This window comes from Micropterus salmoides, unplaced genomic scaffold (assembly GCF_014851395.1).
Source record: "Micropterus salmoides isolate LMB-PRFRI ecotype aquatic unplaced genomic scaffold, ASM1485139v1 Ms_hic_scaffold_6, whole genome shotgun sequence".
NCBI classification, from domain to species: domain Eukaryota; kingdom Metazoa; phylum Chordata; class Actinopteri; order Centrarchiformes; family Centrarchidae; genus Micropterus; species Micropterus salmoides.
In genome coordinates, this window is record NW_024044348.1 from 21,020,202 (window position 1) to 21,044,243 (window position 24,042).

Below are 24,042 nucleotides of genomic sequence, written 5' to 3' on the forward strand. Positions count from 1 at the left end.
TGTGAAAGAGCAGAGGTATGAATGGGGAGGGGATCTGGTACAACGTGCTGATAGTGAATGAGAGGTGGAAATGACCTCAAATCAGATCCTCTACAAGTGCGAGAAATTGCAGGAACTACCTGTTTCAAGCCAAACTTTAGTGTGTGGACAAAACATGAATGACTAAAGCAAGATTTTTCTCACATTGCCGCAATACATGTTTGAACAGTTGAAAAGTAGCACTTTGTGTTTCCAGTGCACTCAGCCTGAAACCAGATTGTATTCAGAGATTATCTTTTTTTATTTGAAATGATGTAACAAAACCATTTATTTTCATGATAAATCAGATATTTCAGCATGCTGTTTCAGGAGATAATTGATAAAATAAGCCCAATCCTCATTTCTGTTAGAAATGTCTGTGGTGTTTTAAACCAGGGAATTCAATGTTACAGTCTGCTATTACCATTTCATTGGACTGTTTTCAAGTGTCAGTTTGTCTGAGGTAAATGTCATGTTTAAGCACAGTACACAATCAAAGTTAATGGTTACACAATGGTCATGGAGACCCTCACATACTGATATAAGTCTGGTACTTACACTCTGGTACACACTGGCACATCTGCACTTTTTTTCTTTTTTTTTTAACTCTTAATTAAACAGTAATTAACATTATTTTTTAAATTAATATGTCTTTCTAATTGAATACACTGCTTACATGTGTGCATGTGGTGTCCATGTGGTGTGATTTAATCAAATTACAATTGAAAAATAACCAATTAAATCAACTCAGATGGTTCTATACAAAGGGATGCTCGTGTGTTCTAATAATATAGCTGGTATTAATAATATTAACTATCCAGTGGCTCATCATAGAGGCTGTGAAATGAGTTACAGTAATACCTGAACTGGCATTGATGATTTGCTGTATTTTCATTATTGGATCTGGAAAGTCCCAAATGAGATCAGTATTCACAAACACATAAATTCACAGACACGTAGATTTCGTGGTCCTGTGTGAGTGTCCTCTTCTGTTTGCTACATTAAGTATGAACAGAATAACATTTCAAACTGTAAACATAATCTTTAAAACCTCAGTTCAGTCCAGCAGCAAAGCTAAAGTCACAGTTTGTCTGTGTGTCACATCTGCAGGTGAACAGTTGCAGGCAAACATGATGAACCTTTGCTTTTCCAAGTATCGTGTGTATATATGTGCGTGTGTGTGTGTGTGTTTGCTTCTGTGTCTGGGCATGCTGAACAAACAGTTCAGACAAAAATACATTAGGCCTAATGTAAATCAGGTTAAGAATGAGAATGGATCACTGCTGCTGTAAGCGTAGAAATTCCTCTTTGATATGAGCAAAAGGCTCGTGTACAGTAGCTAGTGTGGTCCATTGTTATGTAACGCTGTTATTATTCAAGTCAAAGAGAGCCTCTGGGGAAGAGCTCTGAAACTACTGAACTGCAAAAACACACTCTTCATCTATTCTCCATGAAAGCTTTTCCAGTTGTTGTCTTTTAAATTTTGATGTATTTCTGCTTTACTTGCTACTTTTACGTTTTACTTTGTGACTGAGTGCACTGGACTAGTATTAATGACAAAGATTTAATTTGTAGAATAAATTCCTACATTTGATCAATAACAGCCTGTTTGTGTGTGTGTGGCGCCCTTGTACATCTATCTTTGTGAGGACCAAATAAAGCCCAACTTAGACCTTAACAGACCTTTTTAACAAAATTCAAATTAAAAAAAGAAACATTTATTTTCCCTTAGGGAAAAAAACGCAACCGAGTGAGTTCACTGTAAAATAAATAATAAAATCACTTGGTAAAACATGCTTTTTCGTTTACAAACAAACCTACATAAGTTGAATTGAATTTTTACAGCAGACATTTTGACTTGTCACAGCAGGAAAAGCACAGTTGTTACTGATAGCATTAACGATGGCTCTGTTCTATTCAAGTGTCCCAGTAAACTATGACTGTGTGTCAGTTAGCCAGTGTGTACAATACCAGGACCCTGACTCTGAAGCAGCTATGTGGAATTCAGACATCATTCATTTTATTATTTACACCTGTGCTTTTCCTACTGTGATATGTTAAAATGTCCTCTGAGAAAAGGCATCTTTTTCCTATTGGATTATGAAATCAAAGTCTGTCTGACAATATTTTCACAAAAAAAAAGAGCAAACTTGACTGGACAAAAAGTCTCCACCTTAGCTGGCTACAAAACTTATCTTCACAGAAAGTGTTTTGAAGAAAATCAGCAGGAAATCTCTTTTTTTTTTTAGGGAAAAAGCTTATTTTCAAACCTGGGCCCTATTTTCACATATTTTGGGGTTGAAATGACTAGTAGGTGGAAAAAGTTTTGGAATTCACTGCAAGTTTGGAAGCCACTGCAGTCGCAAATGTTTGTGCCCGTCAAAATTACGTTCACAAAAAGTGGTTCTTTTTGTCATCGACAAGTTCACTTTTATACAAGGTGCGATCATTTCTAGTGACTCCTGGTGATGACACCCTTTTTAACAAGAAGCAGAAGTCTTGATCAAGGACAATCCTCACTCTGAAATTTCACGAGAGGCAAGTTGTTGAAAGAAGATGCCGGTGGAAATGTGAGTCAGAGGTCGGGAGAGTTTGTTGTATGAAAATTAGGACCAGGTTTAAAAATACCAAAATTATCCTTTTATGTTTTTTGAATGGAAACAATTGGTGCCTTTTGGGAGGCGTCATGGTTGCATATCATATAGTGTGTCATCCCTAATCAAATCATAATCATTTTTGTTTTCAAAAATCTACATAACAAAGAGAACAAGAATAAATTATTTCAACAAACTTTATTCAATATTTAGGTACACTGCATAGAAGTGAAAAAAATCATACAAGAAAACCAGCTAATTCAGATACCACTAAAGTGTAGGACAGAGAGAGATGAGTACCAACATATACATCATTTCTCTGAACAACTGAATAGATTCAGTGAAACAAACACCTTCAGCTGCTTTTCAAACATGCATAGCCTACTGTAATTATTCTAATTGAAAAGTAGGCCTCATACAGGGTTTGAAGTAAAATGGGCACCCTGAGTGTAATAATAATAATAATAATAATAATAAATAGATTTATATAGCGCTTTTCTAAGTACTCAAATACGCTTTACAGATGGTTAGATGAAAGTAATTGGTTAAAAAGTAGAGGAGGGGAGAGAGCAGAAGGAAGTTAACCGGAGAACGCAGTCTTGAAAAGGTGGGTTTTGAGGGTCTGTTTGAAAGATGGCATGGTGTTGGATTGAGCGAGGGAGGGCATTTCAGAAGGAGGGTGCAGAATTGGGAAAAGCCCTGTCACCCCAGGTCTGGAGCTTTTTTCTGATGGTTTTTAGTGTTGTTGCTTTTTGTGTTAAACTGGTTCTGGTGAAAGCAGGACCAAATGATGTTTTGTACCACTGTCTTTCTTCACATTCTTTTCTGTTTTTCAAAAGTAAAAAGTAAAACAAACACATGAAAAAAACACTCTTGCTTTCAATTGATTGTCACACTGCCAAACAAGTGTTTTGTGTATTACATAACCATTGTGTTGTTGTAAAATGACATTCAGTGCAGTACAATATAATCTCACAATTAATGTATGTAGTGGTCCAGTACCTATTCTTCCAGGCTGGGTCATATTATTCTAAAACATAGCATGTTGACATTGGGGTTGTCTTTGCAAATTCACATTTCTGTGCTAACTTGATACAAAAATTATACATTTCACAGTTAAGAAAGGAAAGTCCTGTGTTTTACAACTCCATTTTACATTTCCAAGCACTATTGTTCCTTTTACAATACGCTGTCCAATGTTGAACTTGCAACCAAACCTAAACCATCCCAACAATGTGTGTTTTATCACTCATTTTACCTTAGCCCTGAAGAGTTATTAATGTAAACAGTTACAGTCAATGTTTGCATTTGCCCCTCATACAGAATGTGCATTGCACTGACTCAAACACAATGCATAAATGAATTCAATTTGTAAAAGCTTGTGCATGTTTCTATGATTTACATGTTTTACACTTACATGTCTTCTTATGGCTTTTCAATTTCAAGGGGGCCTGTAACAAGTAAATCTGTAATCTAGCAACATAACAGTCTGCTTGTCACAAAATTATGGAGGAAAAGAAAAAGTAAGCAACACCAGTATAATCATTTAAGGCTGGATTTTCTACATAAATGTGTTGCAACGCTGTAAGCAAGATAAAGCAATCAATCACTTGCAATACATGCAAATGTGAAAAGTGAAACACAATGAGGAAGTCGCTGCAACATATCATTAATGAAACCCATTGGCTAAAAATAATATAAATGACTAGATTTCCACATTAAATCAACTGTTTCTACAAGTGCCACATGTATTAAATGCCCCTTTTTGTTTGTTAGGTAGACAGTAGTAAAAATAAAAATGCTGTACAGAAACTTGGCAAATATTTCTAACGTTAGGGAGATGATCCCAGTTAGGAAATAAGAGACTATTAAGAATACTGCATAGATATAATGCAGAGGAAACCCTCCATCCAAGGTTGTGATATAATGGAATTAGAGGAAAAGGTTGATGTCTAAGATTATATTTATCAAGGTAAGTTGACTATTTTAATATATGAAAGAGCCCTGGCAGATAAAACCTGAAACTTATAAATAGACCAGACTTTCTACAAAGAAGAGACTTGAAAGGTTTCATAAAACATGGATGCATATTTTACAAATGACTATGAAATTGTGAAGCCAGATGCATGCTTTGTACTAAACCAGTAACTGTAAATGTTCTCAGAATTTTTCCTGTAAAAATGTATAATACTGCTTGATCTAGATGAACATTTTTGCCTGAAGGTGAAAATCAGCTGCTTTGTTGCTTTGCTCTGCAACCCATGTTCTAAATTTTAACTCATAGTTATGACTTCATATTTGTCCTGGACGTTGTTCTCCTCCTGTTTTTCAGGCTCAGCGTGGTGCAACTCAATGAAGAGAAAGTAAACGCCCGCTCCAACTGCTCCACCCACCATAGGCCCTGCCACAGGGATCCACCACCAGCAGCCTCCAGCTCTGCAGTGAGGATGACCCATACACATGAATAAAAACAAAATAAAGACAAAATCCAATTTAACAATGTATTTACTATTATTTACACAGCATCCTGCATTAATTAAACCTTTAAAATCTTAAACATTTGGCTTAATGGAGCCGTCACAGTAACTTACTAGAGTCTCTGCAACAAGACTCTAGGAAGTCGCAGCTCTTTGTGCTAAGCAAAGTTAACCGACTGCTGATGAAAGCTTTATGTTTATGTATAGACATGAGATTCATATCACAGTGGTCAAATTTGCATGAATAAAGCTTTGTGCTAAATCTATCTTCAGCAAGTATTTCCCAAAATGTTGGTTTGGTTTGCAGACACTTGTACTACTGACACATTCTTATTAGGCTACTTGTCAAAATTGTTCCAACTTACCTACAGTACTATGCAAAGGTGTGGAAAAAATGCTATAAAGTAAAAATGCTTTCAAAAATAGATATGTTGATAGATTATGTTTATCAATTAACAAAATGCAAAGTGAATGAACAGAAGAAAAATCTAAATCTAAATCTTCTAAATCCACACTTTTCCTTCAAAACAGCACCAGGTAGGAGCACTTCATTTTTGAAAGAACTCTGCAGGTAGGTTGGCCCAAACGTCTTGGAGAACTACCTACTTCTGTGGATTTAGGCAGCCTCAGTTGATTCTATCTCTTTATGTAATCCCAGACAGACTCCACCATGCTCATTCTTGTATCACTCTCCAGCCCTTCGGTAAACAAACTACCTTCAGCTGCAGCCAAATATTTCAAATTTTGTCTCTTCAGTCCAGAGCACCTGATGCCATTTTTCTGCACCCCAGGTCCAGTGCTTCTATGCATAGTTGAGCCGCTTGGCCTTGTTTCCATGTAGGAGATATGGCTTTTTGGCCGTAAGTCTTCCATGAAGGCCACTTCTGACCAGACTTCTCTGGACAGTTTGAGCTGATGGCACAGCTGGACATCTTACATTTGGAAAGGGAACCAAGCATGATATGTCTTTCATCTGCTGGTTGACCACTGCGTCTACAGTCCTTAATGTTGACCATTTGTTTGTGCTTCTTCAAAAGAACTTGGACAGCACATCAGGAAACCCCTGTCTGTCTTGAAATGCCTGGGAGAGACCTTGCTGATGCAGTATAACTACCTTGTGTCATGTTGATGGGCTCAGTATCACTGGGCTGTATGACTTTTGACAGTAAACTGTCTTCAGCATCCTCACTTTGTTAGCTGAGTTTGGCTGTTTCAGTTGTATTCCTCCTACACAGCTGTTTCTGTTTCAACCTATTGCATTAGTGATCATAGCACCTGTTCGGTATAGTTGTTAAATCATACATATATATATACTGTTTTTAAGGCAAAGGGTGGTCAAACCAAATATTGATTTAATTTAGATTAATCTTCTATTCACTCACTTTGTGAGTCTGTTTATCTATTAATTTGTCTATTTTAGAAAGAATTCTTACTTTACAGTGTTTTCCCCACACCTTTTGCACAGTACAGTGTAGATATACAGAGAACCAGCACTACAGACCAGCCTTGAGTATCAGTGTTGAGTACTGAGAAACGTCTCGGGTTACGTATGTAACCCTTGTGACACTGCGTTGGTGACGACACTATGGGAACGCCTCTGGGCATGGCAGGGCTGAAATCATGAAAGAAACTACTCCAATCCTATTGGCGTTGCTAGAACGGTAGCGTGTGATGGCGTAACTGGAGGCGTATATAAGCACGCCGGCACACCAGACACATTAGCTCTTTGCTATGAAGCAAGGCACTCCAGGCGGGGTGAGGTGTGGCGGACGGTCCAGACTGTAAAACCGGATGAAAGTGTGAGGAGTGGCCCAGCCAGCTGCCTCACAAATCCTGGAGCGAAGCCCCTGCGAGGAGGGCCCTAGAGGCCTCGAGTAGAGTGCGCCCTTGTGGCCATAGGTGACGGTAACCCGCGCACCTGATAGGCCAGGGAAATAGTCTGAACGTGTGTTTGGAAGCGGAGAGCCCAGCCTTGGGGGACCCGAAACACACCAGCAACTGGTCTGCTTTCCTCCACCGGGAGGACCTCAGAGTGTAAATACTCAGCGCTCTGACAGGGCAGAGCAGATGAAGTCTCCCGTCCTCCGCCGTCACATGAGGTGGGGGATGAAACGCCTGCAGCACCGTAGACCCTGCCAACCTGGACGGAACCTTAGGTACATAGCCCGGACAGGGGTGCAGGATGGCTCTGACCCTCCTCGGGGTAAACTCCAGGCATCGAGGAGAAACCGAAAGTGCCTGGAGATCCCCCACCCTCCTCAGAGAGGTGATAGCGAGGAGAAAGGCCATCTTAAGGGTCAGGTGCTTGGCCTCAGCCGACTCCAGGGGTTCGAAGGGGGCCTCAGCCAGCACTTCGAGAACCACTGCCAGGTCCCAGGTGGGAACCCTGGAACGAGTCATGGGTCTCATCCTCCGGGCTCCACGGAGGAAGCGCACGACCAGTGGAAGCCTCCCCAGAGGCCCATCCCTCAGAGGGGCGTGGAACGCTGCCATGGCAGCCACATACACCTTGAGTGTGGACGGGGAAAGGCCAGCAGAGAAACAGACCTGGAGGAACTCCAGTACCATAGTCACCGGACAGGTAACTGGGTCCACCGCCCGTTCTCTACACCAGGTGGCAAACACAGTTCCACTTCAGGCCGTACGTCCTTCTCGTGGATGGGGCTCTGGAGCTGAGCAGCGTCTCAACTGTTCCCGCCGTCAGGCCCGCCTCAAGGAACTGGGCCCCCTCAGGGGCTAGACCCACAGCTGCCACAGGGCGTGGCAAGGGCGAAAGACCTGGCCCTCCGCCTGAGACAGCAGGTCCCTCCTCAGAGGAGAGCCCTCCAGGAGCGATATTATGTCAGAGAACCACACTCGGGCCAGCCAAAACGGGGCTACTAGCAGTAGGCTGACACCGTCCTGACGGACCCGCTCCAGAACCCCCGGGGGCAGAGCGACTGGGGGAAAAGCAGCCTCGGCCACGTCTGCACCATGGCATCCAGCCCTAGCGGGGCTGGGGGCAAGAGGGAGAACCACAGTGGACAGTGCGTTGTCTCTTGAGACGCAAACAGGTCCACGTCTATAGGGCCGAACCTTTCACACAATAACTCCACCACCTCGGGGTGGAGCCTCCATTCCCCGGGCTCCAGTCCCTGTCTCGACAGGGACCCTGATTCTGGGTCCCAGGGATATACGTCGCTCTGAGAGACAGTAGTCTCTGCTGGGACCACAGGAGGATCTGATGTGCCAGCTTGCAAAATGGGCGCGAGCGCAAACCAGGACGTGGCGACCGTGGAGAGCGGGCAGAAAACTCCCCAGAGCTCTGAAAACCGCCAACATTTCCAGGCAATTTATGTGCCAAGAGAAATGATGCTCCTGCCAGAAGCCTCTCGCAAAGCGGCCGTCCATGACCGCGCCCCACCCCGTGAGTGATGCGTCTGTCAAAATAATTGTCCGGCGAAATGACGCTCCCAACACGGGACCCTGGGACAGGAACCAAGTTTTCCTTCATACTGACATTGAACGAAGGCACCTGCTCGTAACCCGTATCAGATGGAACGGATTCCCCCTCTGGGAGAATCCCTTGGATTTTAACCACCACTACAGGGCTCTCATGTGCAGCAGGCTAGACGGGATTACGCTGGACGCTTCCGCCATGAGACCCAGCAACCTCTGAAAGTGTTTCACAGCGATGGTGCGGCCCAGCTTCACTCTGGTCACTGAGGACAAAATGGACCCGACGCGTGCAGGCGACAGGTGGGCCCGCATCATCGTCAAGTCCCACACCACCACTAGGAACGTAGTCCGTTGCTAGCCGTCGGGTGGGCGTCAGCATGCTCTTCTTCGCATTGAGCCGCAGCCCCAAACGCTGAAGGTGGGCAAGGACGACATCTCGATGCCGAACTGCTAACTCTCGAGACTGGGCCAGAATGAGCTAGCCATCGATGTAGTTCAGTATGCAAATGCCTTGGAGCCTCATCGGGGCCAGAGCTCCATCCATGCACTTGGTGAACGTGTGAGGGGAGAGTGCTAGGCCAAACGGAAGAACCCGATACTGGTACGCCGCGCCCCCGAAGGCGAACCTCAGGAACTTCCTGTGAGAGGGACGAATGGAGATGTGGAAATATGCGTATCTCAGATCTATCGTGACAAACCCATCCTCGGATTGGATGTGACTGACGATGGCGGGGATGGCGAGCATCTTGAACCTGAATCTCCTCAGAGATTGGTTCAGGGACCGCAGATCTAAAATCGGACGCAGTCCTCCGTCCTTTTTGGGAACTATGAAGTACCGGCTGTAGAACCCGGACTCCCTGACTGGCTGGGAAATAAGTTCTATGGCCCCTTTTTCCAGCAGAGAGCAAACTTCCTGTCCCAACACCTGGCTCCTCGGGGCTGGTGGCCGGTATTATGCGTAGGTCCCCGGCGGCACCTTGAAGCGGAGGTTCGCCAGGGAAAAACTTCCGACAACCCATCGAGCAGGAAGGTCTTCTCCCTCTCCTGGATGCCCGATAGGTTGAGCCACAGGTGCCACTCCGTGGCCGACAGGGAGCGGTCAATGGCGCGGGCCGTCTCTTTTGTGACTCGGAGTGACAGATCCGTAGCTCTGCGGAGCTCAGCGATGTCCTCCTCAGAGGGACCCCCTCCTGAGTCCATGTCCTTCAGTAGGTCGGCCTGATATGCCTGCAAAACCGCCACTGTGTGCAGACTCGCACCAGCCCGGGCCGCCGCCATGTACGCCTTGCCCACCAGAGCAGATGTCACGCGACATGGCTTGGTGGGCAGCGCCGGCTCTTGAAGGGACGACGCAAGACCGGGCGAGAGATAGCTGGCCAAAGCATCCTCAACCCGGGGCATCGTCCCATAGCCAAAACTCTTAACCCCCACGACGTCGCTGTAAACCCGGAGCGGGATAGTAGTCAGACGTGCTGAGAAGGGCTTGCCCCAGGATTTGCACAACTCATCATGCAAATCCTGGAAAAAAAAAAGAGACCAGCGCGGAGGCGGCGCACGGCGCCGCAGGACGTGCTCATCCAGCTTGTGTGTCTGGCACAGCCTGCGGCCAATCGAGCTGAAGCTTACCCACTGCCCGTGTCACCACCTCCAAGAGCTCGTCATAGCTGGCCGCTGACTGATGACGTTGATCCAGCTCCCGGAAGTCTTCCTCCTCCATAATGCTGAGCACATCCAGCTCCTCAGAACCGGACAGCTGCAGCCTCTCCGGGCTCACACCTCGAGCGGGAGAAGCCGAGAAGCGGGCTCCTTGAACGGGGAAGAGGAGAGTCGGAGCCAGCAGACGAGGAACAGGAAAAAGCCCCAATGCCCTTGGAGATGTCGCACCACGGGGAGAGCGCATCCGGCCGTCTTCAGAAAAGAGAGCCGCACGGGACCTCAGGGACAGGGCCTCGCAATGGCCGCAAGCAGCCCCCTCGAGAGCTGTGTGATGTAGCGCGGGCATGGAAAAACACACTGCCTGAACTGCTCACCAGCCATCTCCTCTGCCAGACTTCCTTCCAGGTAAGAAAACTTCCTCTCGTGGTTGTACTTCTTTGAAGTCTCAAACATGCCAGAGTGCCTGCTGAATAGAAAAAAGCTAATGTGTCCGGTGTGCCGGCGTGCTTATATACGCCTCCAGTTACACCGTCACACGCTACCGTTCTAGGATTGTAGTAGTTTCATTCATGATTTCAGCCCTGACACGTCCAGAGGCGTTCCCATAGTGTCGTCACCGACGCAGTTCCCTCGAAGGGAACCTTAATTCTGAAGAACTAGAGAACAATTTCGTGTCAAGAAAAGAGGCTGTACTATGTGGCAGCCTGTCAGCAGCCTGCCCTTCAGACACCGGGGCATGAGCGTGCTGCCTGGCCCAAAGACAGTTCAGCAAAGAAGACTGGCTCAGTTCGAGAAGTGACCCTGTGAGGCGCTACAGAGCACTGTACGCCAAAACCAACAGACACAGAAGCAGTTTCTTCCCACAAGCCATCACTCTGATGAACAGCTGATTTCTGACTCACGGTGTCAGGAACAATTCCTGTGCAATAACCCAGTAACTCTGTCTCTAATCAGCCACCTGTTTACTGGTTTCCACTTATTATTTATTTATTCACCATTCTCTATTTCAGTGCTGTTCATACTATGTCATATTGTATATACTGTATACCAATACACCTACCTCAGGTCATAGGTCTTATTTATTTTTTCCAGCATCCCTTGCACTATGTTCCATCACACCATGTACATGTGTACATGTATGCATGTATGTGTATGTGTACCTGTATATCATATCCACCTTCAACATGTACATAATGAGAATAATAGTTTACTCTTGCATCCTTTGCACTCTGATCACTGCACTATTTGTCAATATGTCTATATTGTTTTGTTCATAGTGTGTATGTTAGTGTTGTCTATACTGTAGGTTGTGTCTGATTTTATTTTATTATTATTTTATTAATGTATTATGGTATTTTTGTACAAGTAAGCACATCGTGAGCAATGTATAATCCTGAGGCGAATTCCTCGTATGTGTACACATACCTGGCAATAAAGCAGATTCTGATTCTGATTCTGACTCAAAGGGTTAACACATAGTTCTTCAGAATGAATGTGTCCCGTTACTCAACACTCTGATAAGCAAGGCTGGTCTATTGTGCAGGCTCTCTGTGCATATACACTTATCTCGTGCACACAATCGAGCGCTCGATGTAGTACAAAATTGCCTCAATATATATTTCTCTCTATGGCCACGGCTCCTTGCAAGTCAGATATATTGTACTTTTTCAAGTTACAACATCAACATGAACACTTAAAAGTCAGAAATTTTATTCTGATATAACAAAAAATACAGCATAATGAAAGACACTACTGAATTGCATTATGGGAAGTGTAGGATCCAGCTTGACCCATACTGATACTAAAAGTAAGGATATCACTTCACTCCTAACAGTCTTTTTTTAATCTGTCTGTCACAAGTCCCCCAGTAGAAATATACTATTAAATGGATGCAATACTCTTTTAAACAACTCCAATCTGCATGTTTACGTTAGTATCATCCTATCTCAGGTGAGTTATACACAGTTATCCCAGATTACAGTGAAGTCTTAAGGAGCTCTGTGTGTTAGACCTACTGCATGTGTCCTCATTCTCACTCTGTCCGACCTCAGAGAGAGAGATTAGTCCTCCTGGTCAAAGTGGCTGTTAGGAGCTTTTACTGCTTCAGTTAACAGCACTGATGCACAGGCTTGAAAGCAAACAACCATCTGAGCAGGTCATCTTTCTCTACTGTAGACATTCAGGACGTAGACTAGAGGAGGGAGGCGGCCGGATTATAGACCTTAATCTATGGCAATAGCTAAGATGATCAGGCCAGGAGACAGTCACCCAGTGGGTCACATTGACGCCATGTGGACATTGAATGGAGCCAAGTGCCGCTGTTCACACTCAATGCTGAAAAGGGATGTAATGTAAAGAAATTCTCACCCTGACTTGAATGGGTTTTTTTTTATAGTACGCTGCATTTGTAGCTGCTGTTTTTATATCATCTATGTAAAAGATAATGTCAGATTTAGCACACACACTTAATGCATGATATGAATCTAATGTCAAGGGCTTATATGTCCATTAAAACAATCCTGCTACGTTATTGTCTATAAAGTCATATGAGCCATCTGGTGATAGTTAAAGCTGTGGTATGGGGACAGAGAGCATCAGAAACTGTATCTTTCCCATAGCAAGACTTTACATGGCCTCCAACCACTTAACGTTATGTTATTTTCAAGATAAATTAATTCTACTTTTAAAAATCCATAGTTTAGTACTGAACAACCTTTTGACTCAGGTCTCTGCTTAAACTGCTTTTATAAAGGCACCATTATTATCCAAGCAATGTTTTGTTCTTAGTTTGACAACAAAATATTTTCTAATCTTAATGCATTTCAGCACTAGCATCAATGGAAGGGGTTAAAAAAAACGGTGCACAGAGGACAAAGACAATAACAGCAAATGTCTGTCACCAGTCAAAACATATACAAGCTACCTGTAAGAGAAGAAAGGTTTTGAAAAGATTTGCTAGGTAAAGAAGTGAACTTTGCCACAAATATCGCTGACACAAAAACTGAACATTTTCAGAGAAAAAATAGTTGGATCAGACGGCAATGATGGCTGTGGAAATAAGGCTTCAGAGAGCTTCCATCAAACCAAAAAGGGTGACGTTTCTGAGCTTGTATGTCTTTAGAGGGCCCAGCATAGAGCTGCGAGAGGCTACAGAGAACATATTTTGAGCACCTCAGAGACATTTTGGTTAACTATTCATCGTCTCAGCAGAAAACAAAAAGTTGTTCTCAGCAAGGACATCACTGACTTCATCTAGAGAAGTTGGTGAAAAGCAGAAAACTGGAAGCTTTGAGCCTTTAGTATTACATTCACAGAGTTCATTGGTTGAACTCCTTGGTGGAAAGGTGCCAGGGGTGGTTGAGATCAACTCCTGAAATTCTAACTGCTTTGGATATTTTAGGGTGCAACAGTTAATCTGCCTCTTCAATGTTGCAACGATTTTCAGGAAAAGATCATCTGAATTGGCACAAGAGTGACCGACTGACCAAGTAACCATCCAACCAATGTTGTCATCCCTAGAGCCGGAAAAAGGCGACGAGATGGATGTGTTCCAACTTTCCAAGGGATCACACTACTTTGCCTCAGTGATAATTAAAGCTTAAATCAAGACACTGGCAAGGAGACTCCTCTCAGTGATAGTCAGAAAGAACAATGGCAACTGTGTGTAAACATACACACCAAATCAAAAGGTCGTAATACTTGCTTATCCGGCCTATATGTGTTTGTTGATTTGGGAAATAAATCCGGGAAGTATCCTGTCAGGGTACAGTATACAAAGTCTGCTGATGTGAGCCATCTTGTTTATATACATGTAGCGTGTCCGTGTTTTTTTTTATTCTTGACAAAGTCCAAAGTGAAAGTTAGACAGTACTACACCTTGTCCCCTCTCCTGTTTGCAATATGCAAACAGTGTCTACAACTCAGTGACATTAGAGTGCCACCTTTGCCGTGTGACATTAGCGGTTGCACTTTGGAGTGGTTGAAGAGATCTCCAATATCTGGTTGTCTGTATATGACACTTTATACATGACTAAATAACTTGGTAAAAACATTTGAAATCACAATAAATATGTCTGGGGGGTGGTGGTGGTGGTGATGGTGATGGTGCAGTGGATAAGACACCATCATATGCCTTGGATGTGAGAGACCTGGGTTCGAATCCAATATGAGACACCAATGTGTCCCTGAGCGAGACACTTAACCCCTAGTTGCTCCAGAGGCGTGCGACCTCTGACATAAATAGAAGTCGCTTTGGACCAAAGCATCAGCTAAATGAATAAATGTAAAATGTCTGGTTATATGAATTAATATTAGTAAGTATGTATGTTGTTTATTATGGTGCTAAATGGAGAGCTGAGGCAAAGAAAATACACTTTCAGTTTCCTGAGTAAAGTGAGTCAACCAGTGGGAACGCAGTGGAGTAAATGCAACCCTCCATAAGCCAAGTGGGTACCTTGCAAGGGTTTCCCCTGGGCACATTTGGTGACGAAATAGACCCTGTCTTTCCTAAGAGTTTCCCCAGGACAAGCTTGAAGACAGTGCTGTGGAAAATGTCTCGGGTTACTTTGCTCTCCCCACTCTCATTGTAGAAGATCCCATGAATAAGAGACAGAGTTTCCTTAAATTTCCCACCTTCTCTGGGACAAAACCAAATCCTCAGATTTACAAAGTGTTGAAAAAAAGAAAAAACATTTTATGTTTTCCATGAGTATTTCTCAGAAAAACACATTGCCAGGCTAACCAAGGTGTAGTGATGTTAAATGCTTTTCCTTCCTCACAAAACATCTTCAAAGACAGTTTTTGAATATTTGGTAACCTGATTGTGTACATAATGTTTGCTAACTTGCCCTAGCTTTCCTGCCTTTGCTGGGGCAGTGCTAAATTTTATAAGGCACACCACAGCCATCAACAGTCAATCAGTGGGATAGCGTGACACCATCAGCAGAAAAGTATATTGCGTTACCTGCATGCACGTGAATGTGCCAGTGCATCCTCACAAGTGGGCTAGTTGAGCATGTGATATAAACAGACCAAGGAAGTTATAGATGGCATTGGATGGATTTGTGCATAAATTTATAACGCAGGTTTTGGTTTTAAAATAATTACTTTTTTTAAAAAACAGTTATTGGATTTAAGGACATTACATAGGAAAAATATTTTGTGTACTTTCAAATCTTAATAAATGATGACATCTTTTTGACATTAAATAAAATAAAAAAACTAAACAAAGTAGGTCCAGGATCAAGATGCACGGAATACATGCATGGTCTTTGAAATATTAATACAGACTGTCAAGAGAGCAGAGATGGAGCTACAAATGCTGCTCTTCATGTGTAGTTAAACTCAGAGTTTCTTACATCACACATCTACTATGTCTAAGGCACTAGTGAGAGTGAGAGCAGCAGTAAGTAATGGACTCTCTCAGGCAGTTGGCTCAGAAATATTTCCTTCCATTTTCTTATGAATCTTGCCCTGGATATTAGAAACTCTTATAATCTCTCTTTCACATTTGCATTTACCGGTGATAACAGGCACCTTTATCTTTTCTACGTCACTGAAATTACCTGAATACTTCCATGCCCCATCCCGCCACAGCTGTGAAGAACCGTGGGCTGAGGTCTCGTGCCGGGTTGATTGGATAGCCACAGTTCAGACCCATGGACACCCCGATGGCCATGATGATCAGGCCGATGCACAGAGGCTCCATGCCTTTTGGAGCGCCAATATTCTTCCTGTCAGTGATAGCCAGGATGCACAGGATCAGTGCGGCAGTTGCAATTACCTTGAAAACAAAAGCATCAGGCAATTAGCATAACATCAGTTATATTCACAAAATTTCAAGGCTACAACAAAACATACAGTTCTAAATCAAGTGAGCAATCCAAAAATATAAATAAACAACTTTTGTATGTTGTTGGTTTTTGTTGTTGTTTTTGAGAGGATGTTTTTGAGTTACCTCACACGTGACCTCTAGCATATGTTATTTTGCCTAAGCTTATTATGGGGCTTCCCCTTTGCCCTGGTTTCAGTCTGTGTAAGGCAGCTTTACTATATAACTCCATATGGCTGTATATTAAGAAAACAGAACAAGTGTCAACAGATCAAACATTTTATTTATATTAATTTTACAGATTCTAATTTGACTCCTTAAGGCACATAGCAAATATCAACACCATTAGAACCTGCTGGTACCTGCTGGTAAATTCATTGACAGGTCTCTTCATAACTCGTAATAATTAATTGAAAGGTAATTATTAATGTTTCTGATTGTGTAGCTACTCAATAATGCTTGTAATGATCATAATCATGGCTTTATTTTTACTACGAAATACACAAATACACAAACTAACATGTGCATATTGCCTCATACACATCCAGAACAGATGGATGTTATCCTCAGCACTGGAGCAGAATTGTTCACACACCAAAAAACAACTCACATCTGCATTTACGCTTACATTCATGCCCATGACTGCACTAAATGCACGCTCAAATGCATCTCTGTATGCTCTAGTGGCTTCCGTTTTCACCATTTTGTCGTCTCATTGAAATCAGTAACTCCATATAAAAAAAAAGAGCCAAACACTCTCCAAAGCTAATAACTGATAAACAATTTAAAAAAAAGTTAGTCTTAAGCCCCACCTGATCAACAAACCCATTTAGGACTGAGAGATGTTTTGCGGGATAAGATGCAAATATATTGGCAGTGGCATTTGCACCAGTAACAACAAATTCTCCATTGGTATATTCCATCAAAGCATCTGTGGAATAGAAAATACAATAATGGTAAACAACTGTTTAAGCAATTATAATTAACAAGCTGCTCTAATATTTCTGTTTTTATTACTAATCAACATAAAACAGTATCCAAATACAATTGGGAAATCTCTTTAAAGGATCACAAAGAGTGGCAGGAGAAGCAGGATTATTAAATTAGCTCGATATCCTCACTTCAGTCAATGTTTCAGACTTGATGGGGTTCTGGGTTTCCTCAGAGAACCTATCCTGCTTTCTGAGACAGTTGTCTGGTAGTGATGATACACATTTACACCCACCATAATAAAACCCGTAAACAGCACAGGATCCAGCAAAAGCCCCCAGGAATTGTGCCACCACATACACAGGGAACTTCTTGAGAGGTAGTTTCTTCAGGATCACCATGGCCAGAGAGACTGCAGGGTTCACGTGGGCTCCTGAAACAATGCAACAAAAAAAGATGCGCAAAATCAAGTAACATATGCATAAGGGTCACCAAAACATAGCCTAATAGACAGAACCGTATTTTAAAAAGAAGAGTAGACAACAACAAATGGAAATGACAAGAAGTATCAAAATATTTATGACTCAAAACAAAAATAAAATAAGGCTGCAACTAATGATTATTTTCAGTGTCTATGAATGTGCCAGTTATTAATTGCTTAGTGTAAAGAATGTCAGAAAATGGTGAAAAATGCCCATCAAAGTTCCTACAGCCCTGTCTGACCAACAGTGCAAAACCCAAAGACTGGAAGCAGCAAACATGTAGTATTTTTAATTGAAATATTACTCTAACGATTAGCATTGGACTGTTGTAACACTGTGGGACACATGATGAAAAACAATTAAAAACCTGGTGTCTACATTACCCACAATGCAACTCAATGGCCAATGGTTTGGTGAGAAACTGAGGTGTGTTATGCTAGTAATGCTATATAGCCTCAAGCTGCTAGTTCTCTTTTAAATGATAATTGATTATCGAACGAATTAGAATTTATTAATTGACTAATCATTTCAACTCTACATCAAACGTCAAACATCTGTGACCAGGCAGAGAAGGATAACTTAAAGGTCTCGAGATAAAGTAAGCTGAGTATAGTGGATTAAAACAGTCAGTGACAGGCTATCTGATCATTTAGTGATTGTATTCATTCAAAACATTTTCAGGATATTTTCAAACAAACACTGGTTTTGTGCGCCTTCAGAGTCGGCCTGTTTTCCTATATTTGACATTGTCCTTAAGGGGTGTGTGTTTGAACACATTCCAGGCAAATGTTACTGGGCTGTGATGGCAGTGTGGGGTCATTTGTTTAACACTCTGGGATCTTGGCGTTGACCTCACGGTGGTAACACCACTGGGGGTATCAGCCATGCGCCTATTGTTAATCTCCCCATCCTGTTCACAAACACTGACCATGACAACCAGCCAGACCTGCCTGTCTGAATTGCATCTGACATAATCTGCCTGAATCTGCTTAAGGCACACGTAGACTGCAGGTCATTAGAGTGACCATGATGTGTCACACTTACGGTACACTGTCATCTAAAATCTGAGACTACAAAGTGAAAACAATTGTGTTTTCTTCTCCTATGGGGCCAGTCTAGAAAGCCAGGCTTGTCACACCTGACCCCCCTCCTCTCCAGAGGCCCATGCCCCAGTAAAGCTCATTAGTCCAATACCTATGATCATCTTCAGAGATGTCGTTGGACAGAAGCTTCCCACTGAGCTGTGGACCCCGGGGCTGAATGGCCCAGTCATGCAGCAAAAGCTTTCCATATATTAACCTCCATGTCCTCAGGCTTTTCTGCTATTCCTATGAAGCTTTAGAAGTCTACTCATTAAACATGTAGTGCAAGTAACACTGTTACATCCCTGTATCATGTACTTTTTTCATTTCTCTATCAAACTTAAATGTCTCACTGAATAATTTTAAATATCTTCATATACACAAAATATATTAGTTACCCAAATCAAAAATGGACCAAAACATATGATGTATAGAGTTTGTGCCACCTGGGACTGTTTATTTAGGAATAAAGTCTGTAGGGCATGGACCTTTAAAGGTTTAAAGGAGTAGTTTGAGATACTGAGAAATACTCTTATTCACTTTCTTGCTGAGAGATGACAAAATTGATACCACTCTCATATCTGTATGGTAAATATGTAGCTAAAGCCAGCAGCTGGTTAGCTTAGCTTAGCACAAGAAGTGGAAACAGGGGGAAATAGCTAGCCTGGTTCTCTTTTAATGTAAAAAAAAATCCACCTGCCAGCACCTCTAAAGCTCACTGATTAACACGTTATTTTGTTTAATTCGTACAAAAACCAAAGACACATAACGCCCTGTTCCTGGGGTTATGTGTCTGACTATTTCTTGGCTGGGATCAATAACTTCATAGCTGGTTGTCTGGTATCTCTTCAGAGCCAAGAAACAGTGCACCACACAACCCATAAAACTGTCATTTTTACATTTTGGTTTGAGACCTAACATGTTAATTAATGAGTTTTAGGGGTAGATGTAGCTGTTTCACTCTGGTAGCTGTTTCACCCTGGTAGCTGTTTCACCCTGTTTCCAGTCTAACATCCATTCATGTATACGAGTGGGACATCATGTTCATAAATCAATACTATTCAGTAATTTTTAAGATCTTGAGAAACATTTAACTCACTGCCAATTCAGTGTCTGACAGTTTTTTCCCCTCAAGAATTTGGCTTGTTACATAATTTGTTCTTAGATAATACACACAAAGGTGAGAAATCAACAACAACAAAAAAAAGTAAACAGCAGGTAGATATGAAGTGGGGGTATGGTAACAAGCCAGCTTGCTGTCTTTCTGTGAGGCAGGTCCTGAGGTGTTGGGATTTAAACTAACTGCTTCTAAAGGGCAATTTATTTCAGAAGCATTTTTTGTCATATTTTGTTTAATTTGCACAGTCTAAATGAAATGATTGGCTGGCTTACCTGTCTATTTGTGCGCACTCTTTTTGGCTGCACACTTTCAAAAAGCTGTCTCGCTAGTTCTCCAACTTTGCCTAACCCGGCTTTAAGCAGTTATTATGCAGTCAGATGCACCATTTATCTCTTTGTTTTCACTTCCCAACATTAATGGAAATGACCAAACAATAATATATGAAGCCTTCAAAATGCCACCCTCAAAATAATGCTTCCCTTGATTGCTGATTAATGGACACTCACCATTTTGTCTCAGCAAGCCCATTAGAAGCACTGTGACATTTAACAACTATCCCCTCCTATCCCTATCACTGCTGGCAACACACAGAGGGCTCATCTTGCTGTAATCCTTGAGGAATGACTGGATAATGTCCCATTTGGACATAATATCTCCAGCCTTCAAGCACAATGACACCACTCTTAGTCTGAAAATCAGCCCACAGGCAATTAAATAATAGCACTTAGTTTACTCTTCACTAAAAACCACATTTTTTCCCATTAGCATCAGTAATTCTGCATTCTAGACCACAAAAAGGCTCCTTTATGTTGAAAGCTCTCCATTGTCCACCACAATGGTCTACACTGGTCTTCATACGCTCTTACTTAGATCAGTAAGCTAATGCAATGAATCCCTGAGGTCAAAATGCAGCCTGATAGTTTTCTTTTCTGCAAAAGTTTTTCATGTACATACTTGTAAGATGGAGATAACAGTGGCACAGAGTAACCTGGAGGAGAGACTTGTTGTGCTGTAAGAGCAAAGAGACAGCCAGACATCCACGACCAAAGATCGCATCACCACCGCAGACAAACACTGAGTGACCTTTGTCACCAGCCTGTGTTTGCATTGTGTTCTAAAATATCAAATAATTATGTTTTCCTTGTTTTTCTTTCACTGAGAACCCTGGAGAACCAAGAAAACGACTGAACTAATGAGAAAGCATCTTTGTCATTAAGTGTCAACATGCTTTCAATAAATTGTCAATCGTTAGAAAATGGCAACTATCTTAACAATATCGTTTAAGGAATTTTTCCAAGCAAAAATGCCAAACTGAATATCTTTGCGTTCTGGTTGTTGGTCGCACAAAAAAAAAAAAAAAAAAAAACAATATAAAAATTCCACCTTGAGTTTATTAAACTGGCATTTTTCAGTGTTTTCTGACATTTTAGTGACCAAATGATCAGGAAATGAATCTGCAGTATAATGGATAGTTGCAAGAATTGATAAAATGATTTAGTATTGTAATGAATATATAATACCTGTGCATGTGTAAATACAAAGTGTGGGCTACTTTTACCTGACACTCCCCCTGCCATGTAGACGGCCATCATGACTCCCAGAGTAAAACCAATGTGGATGGTCAAGGGCTCCCCAAGAGCCCCTTTACTCAGCACTGTCTGGGCCACTGAACCACATCCAAAGAGCTGGGACACAGACAAGAACAAAAACACAAAGGGTGGCGGTAGAAAGACTCATTGTTTTTAATTATTCCAATTATACCCGCCATTAACACTAGCCCTCTTGTCCACCAACAGCCTGCGACTGCCACAGACAGTTTGTCCAACCTGGAGCTCAGAAAATAATGAATCCCCTACTTATTAGGTAAAAGGCAGAAATAATGTAGACCCTGAGTGTTGAGAGGAGAAAAAAAAGGAAAAGGACTGTTGTGGAAACTGCATCACTTCTCTGATGTGCCATCACAGGTATAGTGGACTCAGTGAGGTGACAGGTGGAGGACAGTCCAGACTAGAAAGGCATAACTGAAAAGCAGTCAACTCTTTTGATAGGGAAACACAGAAGAGTAATGATACTTCTCTGTACTACAAATTGACCTTATACTTTTCTATTATTAATTCAATCCCACGTTTATTTCTTCCATAACCTCATAATTGAAAGACAATTAATTATTCTAGTTATAATGATTCAAATTTTGTGTTAGATTATTCTAGAGGAGTTGTGAGGAAGAAAAACACCCAACATCAGCTACATCTTGTTATGACTGTCAGAAGCAAATTACAGTTGAGCACATCAAAGAGAAGGTCTGTTATTCCTAGAATATACTATCAGTTAATAGAGACATCTGAGAGACAACAGTCAGAGTCTCCGGAGACCCAGTATAACACCTTATTAGCATACTGGTTCAGAGCTTTAAAGCGGCTGTTTAAGCTGGATGACAGGTGCAGAGGGAGGTACTCACTATCAGGACAAATATCCCCAGAAATTCCGCCAGGAACTCCTTAAAAATGTCCCGCCTCAGGGCAAATCTCTCCTTCATCTTTTCCATTTTTTTCTTCCTGCGTCTCCTTGATGTCTTCCTACGACCAGAACAAACAGCAAACAACTATGAGGCAGTCTCTGCGTAATTGTCATTGCAGGTTGCCGCCTCCCACTCGGTGCGCTCGGACCGTGCAGCCCTCGGCAGGCCGTTAAGCTACGTGCATCTATTTCCCTTTATAACCACAAGGGGTCTACTTTTTATAAGAAATGTGGACTCCGCACTGACATCCCGAGCCCACAGCTGCTGAAAGTATTTGTTTGGCTTATATTTGCATGCATGTGCATTTTAAATTTGTTTTTTGAGACACACAAGTAGCCTAACAGTAAATTAGGCTGCACATTGGAGAAGGATTTTATACGATTTTAAAATTAGGCTATCTGAAAATAACTAAGAAAATCCTTAAATAATCGGCTGCTTTGACAAAAAAAACATGAAAGATAAATTATCCTTTTTTATCCTAACAATTATTTTAGCAGATCACTAAACGCACAGCCACGATACTCACAGACACAAACTGAATATGAAATGTGAATATATTAAGAAAGATAGGAAAATAACTCTCATTTAGGACCTCAAATGTCCCGACTATCACCAATTAGCCTATTATATCAATAGTCATTTTTCTAATCACAATATTTGGCTCATGTTCGGTTTAAAGCTGTGTAAGTGTCAGCTAGCACCCTCCTTTATTATTGACAACACTGATCAATGAAAATATGACATATAAAGTTAGACAATAATAATATTATTATTGTCTAACTTTATATGTCATATTTTCAGAGGTTTAACACGCAATTTAGGATGATGGAAAAGTTAAAAAATATTAACATGGCTCAGTGAAAATAAAAACAAACGTGTAAAAACAAAAATCCTTTCAGGTAGTGAAAACTGCTTTTTAGAAAGCAGATTTCTCACAGGAAATCATGTGGATAATCATCAGATTAATAAATCACATAGGCTATTGTTGAGCCCTGTTTTCAGCATAAATGCATAATTGCCTTCACTTGCTAGTTTTGGCTGATAATAAATGGATCAATTTCAAATGATGTAGGCCTAGTCCACAGCTTTTCCTCATTTTGGCACTTAAAAATATTTCAAATCAAAAAACACTTTTAGCAAACTGGGAAAACTAGTCCACTGGGAGACTTCATTTTGTACAGACATTATTAAAACCTCTATAAAATGTTTTTCGTCTGTTGGAACTATCAGTTTTGGTTGGTTTACAAGTCCCATGTGAATGTTTAAATAGTGATGGATAAACTAATTCGCCATAGTGATATATATAGGCAAAAATACTAGACTTATATTTAGGAAACCAATTTCATGGGGTATACTTATTGAGAGCGAGTGTCGGTTATCAAACGCATTGCCTCCCTTTAGGATGTCTTTCCCACCCGTATAGGGTCTACGTAATGGCCTATTATGTCTTTAGGTTACATCACCAAGTAGCGGATGTGAGAAAATCTGACAGAAAACAACTAGGCTATACTTTACAAGACATCCTGCGTGTTTTTGACTTTCTTTAAAGAAATTTGATACACAGAAAACAGATTATAACTCTCCAACAAACATCCACACACACTTCTCCAATTAATGCTCTTTTTCTTTTTCTTGGTTATTTTTTAAAACTTCCCAGAGCTCCTTGCATTTGTTGGCTGTTTTCTTTTTGCCATATCAGAAAGTTTGTAAAGTTTTCTCACTCACCTTTCTTCATGCAGATATGGTCCTACTTCTCTCGGTCACCTTATCAGGCATATTTCCAATTATCTTGTCTTGTTCTTGTCTTGTTTTTACAATTACCCTCATATGTTTCTTATTAAACCGCTCTTTGTAAATACTGTTGAAACTTCAATATGTAAGTGTGACTCCGAAATGT

The 24,042-nt window shown here is 41.6% G+C and overlaps 1 protein-coding gene across 1 annotated transcript; it reads right to left on the bottom strand.

The window, feature by feature from the left end:
• Positions 1-2,791: 2,791 nt before the first annotated feature.
• aqp9b (aquaporin 9b) lies at positions 2,792-22,276 on the bottom strand. The gene is made up of 6 exons (XM_038701921.1): positions 22,086-22,276; positions 21,186-21,312; positions 17,239-17,376; positions 16,826-16,944; positions 15,748-15,965; positions 2,792-5,048 (listed from the first exon to the last, which is right to left on the bottom strand). Exons 1-6 carry the CDS (start codon positions 22,170-22,172, stop codon positions 4,886-4,888), a joined length of 852 nt encoding a protein of 283 aa, XP_038557849.1. The 5' UTR covers positions 22,173-22,276; the 3' UTR covers positions 2,792-4,885.
• Positions 22,277-24,042: the final 1,766 nt, after the last annotated feature.

Bases quoted from the DNA above. Each gene is read 5' to 3' on its own strand.
- aqp9b (XM_038701921.1), bottom strand. From the start codon at position 22,172: ATGGAAAAGATGAAGGAGAGATTTGCCCTGAGGCGGGACATTTTTAAG. The intron at 16,945-17,238 runs GTGGGTGTAAAT...TCTATTCCACAG, and splicing joins TGTTTACGGGTTTTATTATG to ATGCTTTGATGGAATATACC. The intron at 5,049-15,747 runs GTAATTTCAGTG...TCCTCACTGCAG, and splicing joins TGGGGCATGGAAGTATTCAG to AGCTGGAGGCTGCTGGTGGT.